The sequence below is a fragment of the Physcomitrium patens genome, chromosome 18 (genome assembly GCF_059467195.1).
Source record: "Physcomitrium patens ecotype Gransden chromosome 18, ASM5946719v1, whole genome shotgun sequence".
NCBI lineage: Eukaryota > Viridiplantae > Streptophyta > Bryopsida > Funariales > Funariaceae > Physcomitrium > Physcomitrium patens.
The window spans coordinates 2,797,337-2,815,081 of NC_143427.1; the positions used below are offsets into that span (position 1 = coordinate 2,797,337).

The following is a 17,745-nucleotide window of genomic DNA, read 5'->3' on the forward strand; positions in this document are numbered from 1 at the left end:
ACTTGATTTTAAATTAATGCAAATTCAAAAATAGCTAAAATTTAGAATCTATTTTTGAAAGATTCAAATTTTTACTAAGATTCTTATTAAGATCCTAACATAGATAGTTAAAATTCTCATTTGAAAAAAATTATATTAAAAAATTATTATCATTAATATTTTATTTATTATTAAAGTAAAATTATTTTATTTGTAATTAAAAAAATTAAAATTTTAAATAAAGCTTTAAAGATTTGGTCTTTGAACTTAATTCTTATAGAAAAAAATTAATTATGACACTCATTTTTATTATTATTAACTATAATTATCTTCTTTTGGCTTTAAAGTAATAAATCTCTAAAATTTTCTAAAAAATTGCTTGAAAGTTTATCTATTAGTATTACTTTGAGAAAATTTGTTCTATTAAGTATATTTAGTTTTAAGGTTTAAGATTCAAGATTTCATTAAGATTTGTATGATTTATTTGCATACTTCTTTCTTTTAACATCAAATTTATGTATTTCCTTTCTAAGAAAATTATATCACTTACTAGTGCCACTAATTCCATCAATTTTTAGAGGAGCAACTTAAATTAGTTTCTCCCCTAACCACTAAAATTATAATCCTAACTTAGATCCAGTGATCAGTGGATGTTCAAACCTGATTACACAACCACAGTCGAATTTCCCTAATTTTCCTAAGTATCCGTGAAGAAGAGGTTATGAATCAAAACGGGTGTGCAGCAAAATGTGCCCAATACGTACGAAGAATAACTAGTGGAAGCCCTAGCGGAGCACAGTGGGGATACGCCATTGCCTGAGATGTCATTCAATATTGAGTAGGTCAATTTTTCAAAGCAATCATCAAGTTAGAACGTGCTCTGGAATTACCGACAACATCTAGAAAACTACGTTGAAAGTTTCCGAAGCACAGAAGATGAGTTACTCGGTCCTCGACGCCGTGACGACAGATCTTGCAAACCACAAACAGGGCCAAATACAATACAGATACAGCTTCAGATCAACACATGCACAAGGAATGGATCCACAGCAGCCTCTCCTTACCCAATCTAATCGACCCATTGTCACATAATTGCCGTCATCATGCGAATAGTCGTGTGAGTTTTATGCTGTGGGATGCAGATGTTCTCAAGTGGGCAAAAGAGACAGGTACTACTAAACCCTTCGACGAAGAACAACGGGAGAAACACTTTGCGACTTTTTTGTTTGTTTGCTGAGAAGCATCTCTTGAGTGTTGCATTTGACATCCTGAATGTTGTGGTTGGACTGATTTATGTGGTACCCTGCAACCCAGTGTCTAGAATAGAGATTAAACTGACAAATTGTAGCATCTCTTGATGCGAAGTGTGAGCAACTTCTTTACCGTAATAGGAAACAGCAGATGTGAAGGTACCCTAATGCGCGTGCAAAGAGCGCAGCACAAGCCCTCAATCACTGCTATCCACCAGCCAAATCAGCTCCCTTGCTCATGATCGATGAATTCAACAAAGAGCACATTTGACAGTCTCACCAGACAACCTCCAGCTTTCTTACTGAGATGCTTGAGTATATTCTAAGAAATTTACTGCAAGTGTGCGAAATGACTCAACGTACTCGGCAACTGAAAGCCACCAACATGCTGCGAAGTCATTAAAGTGCCATGACATCACTGAAACGAAATTACCTCGACTAAGGCAGGCTGAACAGTCTGGACAGGCCCTTGTCTACACTTTCTTGAAAATCACGCATCCCCCACAAAGTCCCTATTGGATGAATCACAATATTCCACTTTTGAATCCGGAAAGCCGTGACAACTGCTCTTCACCAGTAGAATCTGTTGTTCTGATCCTTTTGCAGCTTCCTGCAGGAAAGAGAGCACCTAGGTGCTGCTGATGAGACCTGTCCTACATGTATGTGGGGCTCGGAGTTGGTGCCGGTTTCCGATTGAAAGTCCGGAAACTAAAATTCGCACGCAGCAATACTCGCACAAAAGTTAGATATCGTGACTGCCAAGTTCAGGGATGAACCTCAATCAGTGCCAACTTGGTCCTCCTGAGAAAAAGTACAAGAGGAACAGTGTCGGGCATACGGGACAGAGGTAAAGTAGCCGACTGGCCCGGACTTGAGGGAGACCTGATGAGCATGCAAGCTGGCTGCAGAAAATCACTGCCGAACATGCACAACTAACCAGTCATCACACATGAATCTGCCACACAACTCAGTACAATCGATTACTTCAACAAGGGCTCCTATCATGGCGCCACGTGATAGTGGTCACGCACCAACTCCGCCAATGCTTCACCAGCGCCTCCAACACAATCGATGCGTGCACACGGTCAAGAAACAAACACGTCGCCGTGTCATTTCGCCACAACATGGAGCTGTCGACATCAAACACACAGTTGGAAATTTGTAATCGCCACTACCAGAGTGCAGACTACTGGTCAATAGTAAAGGTATATGCAACTAATCCTCGACTTAATTTGTGCCGGAATATTTCTGTTACACGAATTTCGTGGTGGTTCCACAGTGAAGGTTAGCAGCTGCTGTGCACTGCGAAACAAAGGGAGACGTTTGAATTGAATGCCAACTGCAAGATGTTACTTACCAAAATCATCACCTGTTTTGGAAGTGTAAAAAATGAGTCAGCCTCGCTGCTCAGTTTCGAAGCAGCCTGCATTAGAACATGACATTGTGAGTGATAGAAAAAGCGTAGCTCCATCACCCAGTTGTCTATCTTCCTCAATAATACCCCTTTTTATTCTCCAACAGTCACATTAAACAAACCCCTTGCAAACCTTCCAGTAGCCCTAGCAATTCTGAATACTAGTGTCATTGTATCATTGCTTATTGTGGAAGTTTTTCGCATTTTTTTTGTCAAATATATATATATATATATATATATATATATTATTGGTGGCAAAAGAGGTGTCTTATCATTTCTGTGCCGCAAACATATTAGAGTTTCCATGTGTTCCAAGTCAATAAGTTATAAGGAGAATATGCTTCCTTAAAATATTTAGTATTTTTGCAGATACTTTAGTTCCTCTTTACCTATCACACCTTCAGACATGGTCTTTTTTGCAGAAATTTGTAATCAATAAACTAGAAGCTGTTTTGTTTTTGCATCTTTCATGCACAATATTCTTAATTTTATGAGTATTAACTTTTTACATTTTTTATGTTTTATTTTGATGTGATGACATTCCTTGAAAAGAGAATATGAACATCAATCATTGCAATAATTTGTATAAAAAAATTAAACAGAATTTAGATCAAGTGTCATCAAAATTGTGATGGTGGTTCAAACATACATCGACATTATCTCAATAAATTCTAGATTCAGTCTTCAATATTACAAAAAAAATCATGCATTTTTAAAATTCAGCATTATGGTTGCATCTTCAAAACAAGGATGTGATAAGAAATGAGCCATACTTATAAATGAAATAAGCAAAACATTAAAAGTCCGTTTTTCTTCAACGGCGAAGACTGTTGGGATCACAAGGACTGACCAGGTCTTGCGTACAAATCTGTGCCACGAGTTCCAAGCAACTGAACACAATCCAGTCACAATGAATTCGAAGGAACTGACAGAAGGTAAGAAACCTTCGTTGAAACAACGAGCTCGTCAAGAGTAACAGTCGAGCTTGGGTGCACTTCATGACACCAAGTTTGAAGTCTAAGAGTACTGGAGCTACAAAACACAGCTAAAACATCGAGGCTGCGACTGCAATTCGAAGTATGGGTCCAAAACCAACGGTGGATTCGCAGCGTGAGCGGAGCACCCCATCTAGAATCCACTGCAGGAAAACTTCAGTCACCTCCAGCACTCTACAGGCTAAGTCGCAACCCCTCTTTGCTACACAACTTTCATGGTCAGAAGGTGAGCCAAACGCAAACTGTGACTCCGGGCATGATCATCGTCATTTTATCTACCCTTAACCCTGCACGGGAGAGCCAAGCTTCTAGACTGGGATGCTTCGGGGCGGCAAGCAGCCTCGGCCTCCATGGGGCGTTGCGCGAAGTCTGGTGTCACTGCGAGTTTGTCACTATGGATGTGTTCGGCGCGGACCAGACTCCGACACAGGGATTTTACTCTTCCATGCTTTACATCTACATGCAGGAGCGTCAAAGTAGATGACTTATCGTGGGCGAATCCGCGTGGCTCAATTTACAGCCGGTGAATTTGTGCAGTTTTGACACCCAAGTTAGACAAGATAGGGCGACAATAGAAACCAAACTGAAGGGGAGGGCAACTGTTGGGAAGCGGGTGGAGACGCAAGTCAGGACGAGGAGGTAAGATTAACTACAACCGAAGGCAAGGGTGTCATTTAAGCCACACAGCATCCGGTTGGTAGACGTGGTCGACGAACACCTCTGCAGGGTTCCGGACGGCGATTCGCTCTATGGCTGCAATGCAATCATTCCATCTATTTCGCATGGCCTCCATCCGGACTTCAGTTTGAAGTAGTAATCGGTTTACTGGTGAAAAATTCGTCATTATTGATGATCTATGTTGCTGCTGTGACTTGTGTCGAATGTCGATGACGTTCTTACAAAGTGCATTCAATGCGTCAGATGTACAATGATTGGTTTTCTTTGGAAACGCCATGAGTTTGAGTGGACGTTGTGAAATCGGCTAGTCTCGTGTATACCGCCTGGTACCCTACAACATTTGTGCCGAGCACTTCAAATTTGAAGTCCTCCGTATCCGGTCTGAATTCACAATTGTACACACCGTTGAAATTCAGTGCGTTCTCTGCAATGTCAAACTCAGATCTCCGTGACTGATTTGCTATATTTGCTGTGATATTTCTAATGATCTGAACATAGTGTGAAAAGGTACTCTTTGTTCGCTCTACGGCTTATCAATCTGTACATGCTTCTGTTAATATTGCGGTCTGTCTCCACCAATCAGCGACAAAATAAGTCATGACTTGATTTGTGCATCCTCGATTTCACGTTGCCCCTGTTATCCTTCACACCATTCTATAAGTTGAACTTGATGATTCTATAGTCATAGCAATTGAAAACAATACCAGTTTTGACTGTTTCAGCAGTGGCTTATGGGTTTGTCTGTTTGTGCCATTTTTTATTACACAGACGTTATGCAGCACAAGTACTGTTGACACATGGATTCCTGAGTTACTGCCACACCGAATGCAATGAGTTGCACTCTTATATGCATTGTTTCACAATCCAAAGTGGACTTTACATCATACCTGCAGTGCACTGTTCCTTGTCAACTGAGTGGATACCTCTACATTTCAAAGCCAAAATGCTTCACTCGAAATGCTTCACACAAGAGCAAACATAAGTTAATGTATTGTGCGAGGACCAACTCGCATGCTTAAGCTTTTGGAGAAAATTTTACTATAATAAATCTTGCCATTTAACAGAGAAAGAAATGAAAAAATAAAATCCAAACAAACAAAATAAAACAATGTTGCACCTGACTTGAGACATGATTCAGTACAAATGGACTTTGATTCCAAATGATACAAATGATAGTTTATGTATAGAAAATTTCAATGGCAATAATGCATGTGAAATGGTGATGGAGTAAGAATGGAAACATTGATTTCAAAATGAACACTAAGCACTCATTATTTTGTGGATTGGATTTTATTTTACATGAATCCCTTAATTAAACTCCAAGCACCAATTCAAATGATGAGGGTAATAAAACTGATGTTTTTCTCTTTGGTGTTTATGTGATGTTTAATCACATGTATCATATTTTTATAAATAGTATTTTATAGTTGGTGTTTTTTTTTTTTTCATTATAGATCACTGGTTAAATGAAAGTTTTTTTAAATTTTTTACGTCTTTTTAATAAAAAAATTACATATATTTTTGGATTTTTTAATTTTTAACATACAGATCAAGTAATTCAAGACAAACACCAATGAAGTTCCAATTAATTGTTGTGTTGTACCAATTAGATTTGTATAGAAATGGAGCTTTATCAGCATGTACAAAAATCATATTTGGAATGGATAATAGAAATATTATTTTTTTAGTAACAAAGTTATGACAATATTGTTTTATAGAATAAGAATAATTAATAACTTCTTCAAAAATGAATTTTTATTATGATTGTCTTCTTCTACATTTATTCTATATCTATTTTAGATTCTCAAGTCCAAACCTTTACCAATTCCTTACTAAAAGATCATTATATTATATCAAATTTGTTCAACTTTTTATTTTTGATTGAGACTTTAAATAAGACCTTGGTTATTTCTATTTTTAGATAATTAAATTTATTTAATTGACATACATAAACAAATTGTCTTCTTTTCTTTTCTTTTCTTTTCTAATATTCTGGCACAAAATATAATTTCTATCCAATTCTAATCAACCTAATAAAACTCTTTGTAATCTTGGGTATTTTTGCTCACATGTTGGTATGTTGCTACAATCACTTATATCACTTGAGCACTAGATATCATACCTAGAAATCATCTGAAGTTAGTACATATGGTACATCACGTTACATATCTTTGCATTTGTTGTTTTGATTCAGAATTTTAAAAACTTTGTGCAAGAGAATATGGATTGTCCTATCCAACAACATTTGTTCAAATTAAAAAAAAAAACTGTGGTGTACAAATTACTAGCACAAATCTTCAAAATAAATAAATAAATAATAGTTACCAGTGAGTAGAAATTTGCGATGGTTTTCTTTCTTGATGGAAACAAAATCAACTTGACTTTTAATTTTAAACAAGTTGAGTAAAAAAGAAAAAGAAAAATTCCATTGCAATAACCGCATTAAAATAAGATGGGAAGATTACAAAGCTAATCTACGACTTTTTCACAACAAGAAAGTAATTTATATCTTGTACATATTGGTTTAAAATAATCTTCATCATGAAATAAGCTATCTTTGTTTGTAAAAAAAATGCATTAAAAACGTGATTGAGGTAAAGAAAGACAATGAATGTTTGAATTTTAAATCACTCTACTCCTCTGAACCTTTTAAGTCCCTCAATTACAAAGATAGAGGAAGTAAATGGGATGAAATTGTCAATCTTCATAGTTTGCCAATATTCCTGTGTTACTTCATATATAAATACAAGAAATCACGCGAATTTAAATATACATATAAACACCAAAACCGAAAGAAAATGATAAGAATTACATATTAAAACTGTAATAATTGGAAGACTTATGTGAAACCAAAGAGATAAATGAGCAATCAATCAAATTGATGTTGAAATTAGGAGGCAGTTGACCATAAGTAAAACACAGTTGGTATAGAGAGCAAGATGAGGATTAAACAATGGTAATCCAAGAGTTGTGACACAAATGTAAAACCAATGCATTAGAAATTTAATTTCTTTAGTGCATTTGAATTGGGAGAATCAAAAACTTTGTTTGGAAGAAAATAACATAGAAATTAGTGATTTCAAAATTTGTGAATGACAAAAATATTCAACTGTAAAAAAATAAACACAACCTTGTAGACTTGCGTCTGTACTTGCCTTCCATAAGCTATGAGTTTTATCAAGAAAAAATTAAAAATTAAGTTCAAAATAGAAACTGGAAAAGAAAGGAAAGAAAAACTAAACTTAAGTATATATAGTTCATAATATTGATGACAAGAAATACAGAATGCACTAAACTAAACATTTTCCATTTTTTTCAGTAAGTATATCAGATTGATTAGTTTTGAGTGTTTTTGCAATGTGAATTTGTTGCGGAATCACACTTTAAATGCTTGTTTGGGGAAAAATTAAAAAAAAATCCACCATTTGACAAATTGTAAATATAATCAAATTCAACAAAGCTGTAAATGAGCAGAACATAATAGTTATGAATCTAGTAATAAATAGGCAAGTAAGTTATGTTATGAGCCTACTTGAAAATCATTCAATAAATAGTTAAAGCATTTTTATTTTTTTTGCAGTAAAATTAAATTGCATTAACAAATTCAGTTTGTTATACTCCATCATTTACTCAAAACACATCCGAGAAATTGTGGATCATCGTGAATTGATTAAAGACGAAACCTTTTAAAATTAAAATTGTGTATTTTACACAACATACACTTGCATGCTTTAATTCATTACAATTTCAGTCTTTTTGCGCAATTAACTTATTAAAGAATATGCATAAGTTTGATGTACCATGTACAATATGTATTGACATGAAATTGTTTAGCGAATTGCTGATGAAACATTCAATAATTAAGTTTGTGATTTATATATGTCTGAGAGGTTTATAATTAAATCCAAACTCCAATTTTTTTCTTCTATTGTATCGTACATTAGCAATTATTAGAATTTTTAAAAATATATTAAAATGATAAAGCACATTACATCAATACTAAATACCATGGTGTCAATTTTAAATTCAATATCAATGTGAGTTACAACCAACTTAACTGTGGGTTGACATTCATAAATTTAACTTATACATAGAGATATTACCATAATATATTGTATCTTATAAGAACTTATAGTGTCATATGTAATGCGTATAACAATATTTTTTAATCTTGAAACTAAGATATTGATTAGCACCATCTGAATTATTTTATTAATTTAGTCATGTTGATTTATATTAAATATATGAACACCATCATAATCAAATTTTAAATATATATACACACACACACACATATATATATATATATATATACACACACACAAACAAACAAACAAACAAGTCACTCTAAAGTGACAAGAGAAATGAGAGCTGGATGGATGTTGAGAATCCAAGTGGTGTTTCGAAATTAGCAATGCTTTATGATTGCAAACATAGCCAAGTTGGATAAAAATCATTGGACAACAATTCCAAAAAATTTTATGCATGCATTTATTTATTTTATAAAATGAGTAGAATAAGGTTTAAAAATTCCCATTTGTAGATAATATGTGAAAATGAATATAAAGGTTGTGTGTATATGTGTTTATGTGTAAATATATTTATATATATGTATATATATACACACACACAAATAAATAATCAATGGGATAATAACAATCTTGAAAATTGACTTGTTTAAAAGAAAAACTAGAAGCAATCCATACAATAAGTTGGATGCAAAATAAAAAAAAATGCAAACAAATACATGACTTAGCATATTATATCAATTTGAAATTTGACCATATTTAAGAATTTAAAGGGCAATCAAGCAAAGTTGAGGAAGGTAATATTACAAGGTTGCAAAAGATGAGAAATTAACATTGTTAAGAGAGTAAACCTAAGAAGGCTACTTATTTATACAAATTTTATGTTGTTCATATCATATATTGGAAAGATCATTTATGCAAGCAAAAGAAGACAATGTTGTTGAGGACAAATTTAAGTGTACATATAAACTAAGAGAGCTAGTTTGAAGCCTACTAGTACTATAATGAAATACAATTTTGATTGCAATAATAAAATAAAGGAATGAATATATTAAGTAGAATGAGGAAAACATTGGAGAGCAGGACAATATAAGACAAAGGAGACAGTTATTTGTTGACACCCATTAAAAGGACAGGATTTGACGGATAATGAAATACATGCAAATTAGTAAAGAAAGAATCGAAATAATCAAAATAATGTGCTACATTTATTAAAAAAAATACAGTATTTATGTAAGCCCATTCCAACGCTTATCAATCACAACTCCCTTAGTCTTCCTACTTTCAGGAATAGAATTGTAATATCAAGGACTTAGAAATATTATAATAATTAAAATAAATTATATTGCTTGTAAGAAAAATTAAGCATATCTTCTAAAGTTAGAAACATATAATTGTAACTCAGAGATGATAAACTTCAATCCTATTATAGAATTTGAATAAGTCAGAACAAAAAATATAAAATATTAATTATAACTTTAAAAGTATAGATGACATATCTTCTAAAGTGCTAAAAGTATTGAAAATTAATATAATTTTTTTTACTAAAAATAAAAATTATTTATTTATTTAAAGTTATAATATACACAATGTCAATAATAAATTAAGTTTGAGGTTGCCTTTTTCTAATTACAACTTGATACTTATATTTGTTATGTAGAAATTCAACATCTCAAATAAAGCAATGCTGCAAAAGAAATGTTATTTATTTATTTATTTATTTATTTTTACTAAAGCGTAATTGTTGAGTTGGTAAATAATAATCACCGTAGATTAAAAAAAATTCGTTGGTTCAATACACGAACACAATGGAAAACACCATCTTCATCATTTTTCTTATTTGTTTACGAATGAATGTAAAACAGCACACCAGAATTTACTACATTATGTAAAAATAATTTCATATGATTTATTTAACTATACATAATATAAGTTCTTATTGTCAAAATCATTTAGTTATACTATTTTATGTTTGATTCCTTGTCACAAAACTAACATCTCTTGATTCTGAATTTTGATAAATATTGAATGAGAATATATATATATATATATATATATACTTGCACACATGTGCATATGTAATAGCCTTGATAACCATGAATAGTTCCAATCAATTAAGATGAGATAAAAAAATAAAAAAAAATAAAATTAAAAATCTAATTAATCTAAATTGGATTTTTTTTTTTGAAATATTTTGTCTTCAAGTTCTATCTTATCACCATTGTAATTTAAATCAAAATAAATCAAATATTATAAACTTATTGTCATGGATGGTTTTATAATTTTAAGATTACTAAGCATTTAGATGTACAATGAATTACATTCATGAAATTTGTAAATTCTTATAACTACCAATCATCTACACATGTGAGATATTGTCTAAAAAAGTTTTAAAAAATCTTTATAGTTTAAAAGAGAAGATAAGATGCCACAAGTTTGAAATATTTTAAAATCAAGAAGCTTCACTTAGCTTACTTTATATTAGAAAAAATAGCCCAAAAGTCTTCAGAAGCAAAGATATATAGAATATAGTTTTTTCCTACATCATATAAATAGAAGTTGCAATATACCTACCTCTAGCTGTTTTTTTCACAAAAAAATGATGTCAAGATACTAAAAATAGACACTAAATATTTTAACTATTTGAATTTAAATATGAAATGACATATTTAGATCTATAATATAAAAATAACAACTTGATCAATTTCATAACCTCTTCTCACTTTACATCATAACAAAAAACCAAGACTTTTAAAAAGAATGGTTTTCACCAAACAAAGACCTTCATTAGATTTCTTGTATCATTCTTTTACAATGAGTTTCTAGAAACATAAAAATCTCCTAATATCAAGAAATAAAATAAAGGTATAAATGACAAATTTTAATTTATTAATGAATTAAATTTAATGAGTCACACACATTCCTCGAGATTCTCACACACATGGCAAGTTAAAAAAAAAAAAAAAAAAAAAAAACAAACAAACAAACAAACAAACAAAACAAAACAAAAATATGCCTTAAATCCCAACGTGGTCGATGGATGGGGGTACATTGCGGACGGAGGATCACACAAAAGGGCGGGATGGTGGTCCACCTAGGCACATTGCGGAGGGAAGATCATACAAAATCGCGGGATGGTGGTCCACGTAGGCACTGAGCGTGATGGTGTTGTTTTTTGCTCCCACTCCAGGCCAAGCGCTCCCATCCAACGCGGCCCGCGCAGCCAGCCAGCCAGCCAGTCAGCCAGTCAGCCACGCCGCGACGCGACAAGGCGCTCACTCACTCACTAACTAGCACGCGACCCCGTCGCAACGCCGATCTGGTGCACGCCATCGCCCCCCTCACGCCCCTCAATTCTCTGTCGCTTTGCGCGGGGAAGAAGACCGAGAGCGACACACACACACACACACAAACCCACTGTTTTATGTTCTAACGCTCACTATTGCGGCATCACCCTCTGACATCAGCAGCGGCGCTACCTTGAGGTGTGAGCGAGTGCTCGGAGCGACATGGCCCCGCAAGTGTGGCTGCTGTGACAGTGCGTGAATTCATAGCGTGTCGGGGTAGTGGTCTTGCTGTGGTCCGTGTTAGCATGGAGGAGCGAGGTGCGCTTGATTCGATTTGGTCGGGGGCAGGGGGAGATCGCTTGGGCGGGAGCGAGGGCGGGGATGGGGATGTTATGTTGGTGATGAGCGTGACGGGAGTGTGGCGTTACCTTGGTATCGTTGCCGACGTCGGTGTGGCATCTGAGATGAGGGTTTGGAGTGGAAATAGCTGCATTAGAGGTGGAAGCTCCCCCGATGATGACTAGATGCGGTGTTGCTTGAGTAGTTACTCGTCCGTCGCATCACGGTACAGGGAAGGCGCATTAGGAGAAGGCATAATTAGGGGCAGATGAAGTATGACGGGCTTGAGCTTGGAGGAGAGGAAGACGAGGAACAAGCAGGAAAGAGGGTGGGGTTATTAATTCATGTTGCATTGTCCAGTGGACTGTGCTTGGGCACGCGACGATGAGCAGAGATGAACACGTTTAGCAGAAGTGGAGCGAGTTTTGGAGGCCTGTGCTTGAACCAGAGGTGCAGGGTAAGCAGACGTGGAAGACATGATGAAGGACTTTTGGGTTTCGGTATGCCGTTGGGGTGATATAAGGTGCAGCCATGTCCGCCGTGGCTGCCTCGATTGCTGTGTCGTGTAAGCAGCGTCGTCACGGACTCTGCGGTCGGAGGCAGTGACGGCGGGTAACGATGACTTCTAGGGTGTCTAGGAATTTAGTAGGAAAGCTAAAAGTCGATTCCACGAGTAGTAGTAGCATAGGGGATGAGGACAATTCCCTGGATAGGCGGAGTAGCTCATATGGCAATAGGGGACAGAGCGTTGACTCTCCACAAGCGTATCATACTTCCACCCTGCCGAAGGAGAAACCTGGACGCAGAGCATCGACGACAGGGCACATCACTCGAAGCTTGATGAATAATTACAGCGGATTGGATCCAGTGCGATTGGAGCTAATGCGCCTAGAAAACGAGATTAGAGGTGAGGCACCAGCACCATCCTTCACCTATCCACGGCTGCGTGACCAACCAAGCTCTGTGCTCGATCACTTGCAGCCGATCTATGGCAGCATCTTCTAAAGAGTTGGCAAAGCAATCGGAAGAAAACTAAACCCCACTACAACAGACTTAACCAAACATCTCGTTCTTGCGCAACGTGTTGAATGCAAGCGTGCTTCCTCATGTTAATCTAACCTCAAAACTCGCGCTTCAACTTCTTCTTGACAGAAAAGCTTTGTCCTAGTGAGCGGTGTACCAAACCCATTCGAGTCACTCTAGTACGCGACCTCACCCAAGCCAGCAGTTCGGGAGAGTCTATGGTGACCTTGCGCCCAGTTCTCAAAGAAACCATGTTAGTTGAGAGTTTGGTTTGCCCCGAATGAGGATGGTAATCACGTGGTGTCATTGTTTTAGATAAGAATCGCGTTTTGGCGGAAGCACAAACAGAGATCAAATCCCTCCGCCAGTCGGATCGTCAGAAGCAGAAGGCAGTGGACGAGGTACCTGTTGGCATGTGTGCGTGGATTGTTTTTTTTTTGTTGCTTCGTTTTTGTGTTGTGATGTTGATTTTGTGTGCAATGTGAGATATGGTGGTCCTGGGTGAGCGAGTTATGGAAGTGATCGGCGGCGAACGAAGGCAACGGCGTACGATGACACGGGTGCAGGAGGGTGCAGTAGGAGGTAGACAGGGATGAAGCAGACGCGCAGACGCGCAGACGCGCAGACGAAGGATTGAGGTTGTTTGTGGATGGTGGTGTGCAGCTGTCTGAGGAGCTGGAGAAAGTGGAGGAGAAGCTGAAAGCCACGGTGGTTGTAGTGGAGAAGAAGGTAGTGATGTGGTGTTGAGGCGGTTGGTTGCGTTTTGCAATGCAGGGGTTGGAATGAGAGTGGGGTCTGAAAGTTTTTGTGGAATGGATGGTTTGGCAGAACCTGGAAGTGAAGAGACTGAATGATGAGAGGAAAGCAGCGGTGGCGGCACAGAGTGCAGCGGAGGCAACAGTGCGAAGGGTTCAGGCGTCTCAGAAGGACAATGAGGTGCCGTCGCTGGAGGTGATCCTGGCTCCGGTGGAGGCGGAGGTGAAGGTGGCGCGTCAAGAGGTAGGTGTGAGTGGGTGTGGTGATATGTCTGGGAGGGGTTGTGTTGAGGAAGACGCGAGCGGGTAATGGAAGGGAGGAGGCAGATGAGGAAATTGAGTTGTGGAGCGATGGGAAACGCGGAGGTGTGTGTGGTGTGGGACGGTTGTGAGGAGAGAATGTGCGGGGTGGTGAGTGCAGTGGGGAAGTGGTGTGGTGGCAGATATCGAAGCTACAGGACACGAACAGAGCTCTGGAGCGGTTGACGAAGTCGAAGGAGGCGGCACTGGTGGAGGCGGAGAGGAGGATCAGAAGTGCGGACGCGAAGGCCGCGATGGTGGAGGACCTGCAGAACCGGAATCAGGAGCTGTTGAAGCAGATCGAGATATGTCAGGTACATGGGGATATGGGGGCGGATGGCGTGGGTGCGTTGGTGGTGGGTGATGTTTGGGCAGCAAGTGTGGGGTTGTTGTGGACAGCAAGTGGAGGGACGTGAAAGAGTAAGAGTAAGAGTAAGAGTGAGTGTGGTGGCAGGAAGAGAATAAAATCCTGGATAAGATGCACAGGAGCAAAGTGAACGAGGTGGAGAAGCTGAGCGGCACGATTCGCGAGCTGGAGGAGGCGGTACTGGCGGGGGGAGCTGCGGTGAATGCAGCGCGCGACTTCCAACGGCAAGTGCAGGAGTTGATGGTGAGAACGGGGAAGCGCGACAGTGGTGACGTGGGTTTTGTGGTAGGAGGAAGAGGGAAGATGGTGGGCGGAGTTGGTTGGGGAATGTAGGGAAGAGATGGTTTGGGAGCGGGAGATTGAGAAGGGGGCAGCGGGACGCAGGAAATGAGGAGTGAGGGGGAATGCGGGGGGTGGTGATGACGCAGTGTGGCGGAGGGAGATGAAGTTGGTTTGAAGTGTAGTCGGTAGGGGAAGGAGAAGAGGGAGTGGAGGGTAAGAGAGTGGGAGTGGAATAACGCGCGGCGGTGGGGCTGTATAGGAAGTGAAGCGGACGTTGGAGCGTGAGCTCGCGCGGGCCAAGATCAGCGCGAACAGAGTGGCTAGCGTGGTTGCGAACGACTGGAAGGACGAGAACGAGAAGGTGATGCCTGTGAAGCAATGGCTGGAAGAGCGGCGGTTTATGCAGGTAATGACGCGGTGTGAGGTGGAAGGGGCAGTGGTGGTAATGGTAGGGTGGATTGGGATGCGGAGGTGATGGAGGGCGTGGGGTGTGGGGTGTGGGAGCAGGGGGAGATGCAGCAAGTGCGGGAGAAGCTGGCGTGTGCGGAGAGGGCGTGCAAGAGCGAAGCGCAAGCGAAGGTGGGTGCGGTTGGGGAGTGGGTGGGTGAAGGCGGTGTGTGGGGGGGTGGGAGGGAGGGCGGGCGGAGGCTGATGGTGGTGGTTTGGTGACGTACAGGAGAAGGTTCAGCTCCGTTTGAAAGTGCTGGAGGAAGGGGTGAAGGGTGGGAGCGGTGCGGTTCGGCGTGGTGGAGGGAGCGGCGTGGAAGCGAAGCGAAGTTCGAGCGTGACGAGCAATGGGAGTGCACGGAAGGTGGGGGGGAGCGAAGTAGGAGCGAAGGGGGTGGCGAATGAGTCCCGAGGTGGGCGATCCGGCGTGAGCCAGTTGCGACCGATGAGTGGGGCGGTTGTGAAGAATGGGAGGTTGACGTCGAAGTCGTTGGATGGCGGCGGAGGTGGGTCGGAGAGTGGGCGGGGATTTGGGTCGGGAGGCGAGGCGGTGACGCTGAAGGCTTTTACGAACGGATTCGAAGAGGTTCGGGCAGGAGTTAGGATGGGTGGGGAGAGTTGTGATGGCGAGGCGGGTCCGAGTGGCGAAGGTGGAAGCAGGGAAGGTGTGGAGGCAAGGGCGGGAGGGGGAGGGGATGGTAGCGAGGGAGCGGAATGTGGTGGGGTGGGAGAAGGGGGTGGGGCGAGGGCACAGGCAGAGGCAGGGGGGGAGTGGGTGGGTGGCGCGAAGAGCGGGGAGGATACGGTGTCGGGGGTGCTGTACGATGTGTTGCAGAAGGAGGTGATCGGGCTAAGACGAGCATCGCAGGAGAAGGACCAAAGTCTGAAGGACAAGGACAACGCGATAGAGGTACGTGAGGGGTGGGGTCGGGGGTGGAGAGCGGTGGTGCGGGAAGGATGGGGGTGATTTGGGTTGGATGCGATGATGAGGTGTGTGAGGGGGTGAATGCAGATTCTGTCGCGGAAGGGGGATACCCTGAGCAAAGCCATGGGGGTGGAAGCGAAGAAGATGCGGCGAGAGGTGACGGTGATGGAGAAGGAGGTGGCGGCGATGAGAGTGGAGAAGGATCCGGAACGGAGGGCGAGGCGGGTGAGCATGGCGAAGGAACCTGTAAATAGTTCACAGCGCTTGTCTGTGTGTGGAAGGTACGTGGGTGGGGTTGGAGAGGATGTGGTTTTCGGACAGTTGGGGTCAGTGGTTTATGGTTGGGTTGCTGTGTTTGGGAATGAGGTGGTGGTGAGGTGGTGGATGCGGGTTTGAAAGGGGTTTGTGGCGCGCAGAACAGCAAGCGTTAGCGTGAGACATGCAACGTGAGGATTGGCGTGACGAAGCTCCTTAGGTTGGCGACTTCGATTGTGCGAAGCATGCAGAGTGTACAGGCGACAGAAGTCTGGAGAAGGCAGGTATGATCGTGGATGGGGTGGGGGTGGTGGGAATAAGTGGGTGGTGCGGTTGTGGAAGACGATTGAGAGGAAGTGCGGGTGCTGTGGACATTCCAGAGACCCTAAGATTATTCAGCATCATGATATGCGTGTTCCTGTACGTCTTCAGCATGATTTTTCTAGAATTCATGACGATGTTTTCTTGGTCGGGGACTGTAAGCTTAGGCTTCTATTGCAATTTTCATTGCATTTTTTGGATGTGAACGTGGTGTTTGGTTGACGGCTTGGCCTTCAACTTTCTAGTGGGGGTTTACTCTTTGAGGTTGAGTGTTAGCAGTTCAGGTAGCTTTTTGAGATGTTGTTTTATGACGTTCAACTTCTTTTTAGGTTTTTTTTTTTTTTTTTTTTATTCTTCTTCTTCTTCTTCTTCTTCTTCTTCTTCTTCTTCTTCTTCTTGTTCTTCTTTTCTGTTCTGCTGAGTCTGTTGATTTTTTTCGCTCCCTGAGGCGTCATTTATTTCTAGCGTGCGTATTTGGGCAGGTCGAATGGATCTCATCTCGGAAGGTTGGGTGCGGATTTGGAAGCGGAGTTGCTTCTGTCATGTCATTTAGGGAGTTTGGATGTTGAGGGTTTTTCTGTAATTTTGTTAGTGTGAGGTGTGATTATTGAGCTTCGAAGGGCTTGAAGCATTGATTTTGTGGATTCTAGTGGGTGCATTAGTTGTGTAGGTGTTTGCAAGAGCCAGTAGTGAGGATCATGTTTTCTTTAGTTGGGTCATGTACATCTACTTTGGATCATTTTATGGACATTCAAATTTTTTAAAGTTTATAACATCTCGCTCATGTCTGATGGCGGAGTTGGTTGTGTACGGTGCATTTTTCAAGGTGTAGTAGTTAAGCAGTCTTACTTTATTTGTGTGTTGTTTTTAACCTAAAAATATGCTCTGTTGTACTTTATGCTCTCAATTCCATAGGAGAGAATATAAGCCTTTCGTTGGTTGGAGAGTTATAGTTGAAATGTACCTGGGGTCTGAAAGAAGTGTCATCATGTATGTCGTTGCTGCTGGCTCATCAGAGGTGTACTTGTGAGGCCTTGTCTGTGTCAGCGGGTGTGATAGGGCGGAATTTTATACCACACTGCCGACCTCTACCTAGTTGT

The 17,745-nt window shown here is 40.2% G+C and overlaps 1 protein-coding gene across 1 annotated transcript; it reads left to right on the forward strand.

The window, feature by feature from the left end:
* Positions 1–11,935: 11,935 nt before the first annotated feature.
* LOC149987428 (microtubule-associated protein 70-2-like) lies at positions 11,936–17,418 on the forward strand. The gene is made up of 11 exons (XM_090244535.1): positions 11,936–12,877; positions 13,309–13,394; positions 13,657–13,722; positions 13,822–13,992; positions 14,192–14,362; positions 14,503–14,658; positions 14,957–15,103; positions 15,205–15,276; positions 15,374–16,054; positions 16,157–16,350; positions 16,486–17,418. The coding sequence occupies exons 1-11, from the start codon at positions 12,589–12,591 to the stop codon at positions 16,517–16,519; spliced, it is 2,067 nt and encodes a 688-aa protein (XP_090100661.1). The 5' UTR covers positions 11,936–12,588; the 3' UTR covers positions 16,520–17,418.
* Positions 17,419–17,745: the final 327 nt, after the last annotated feature.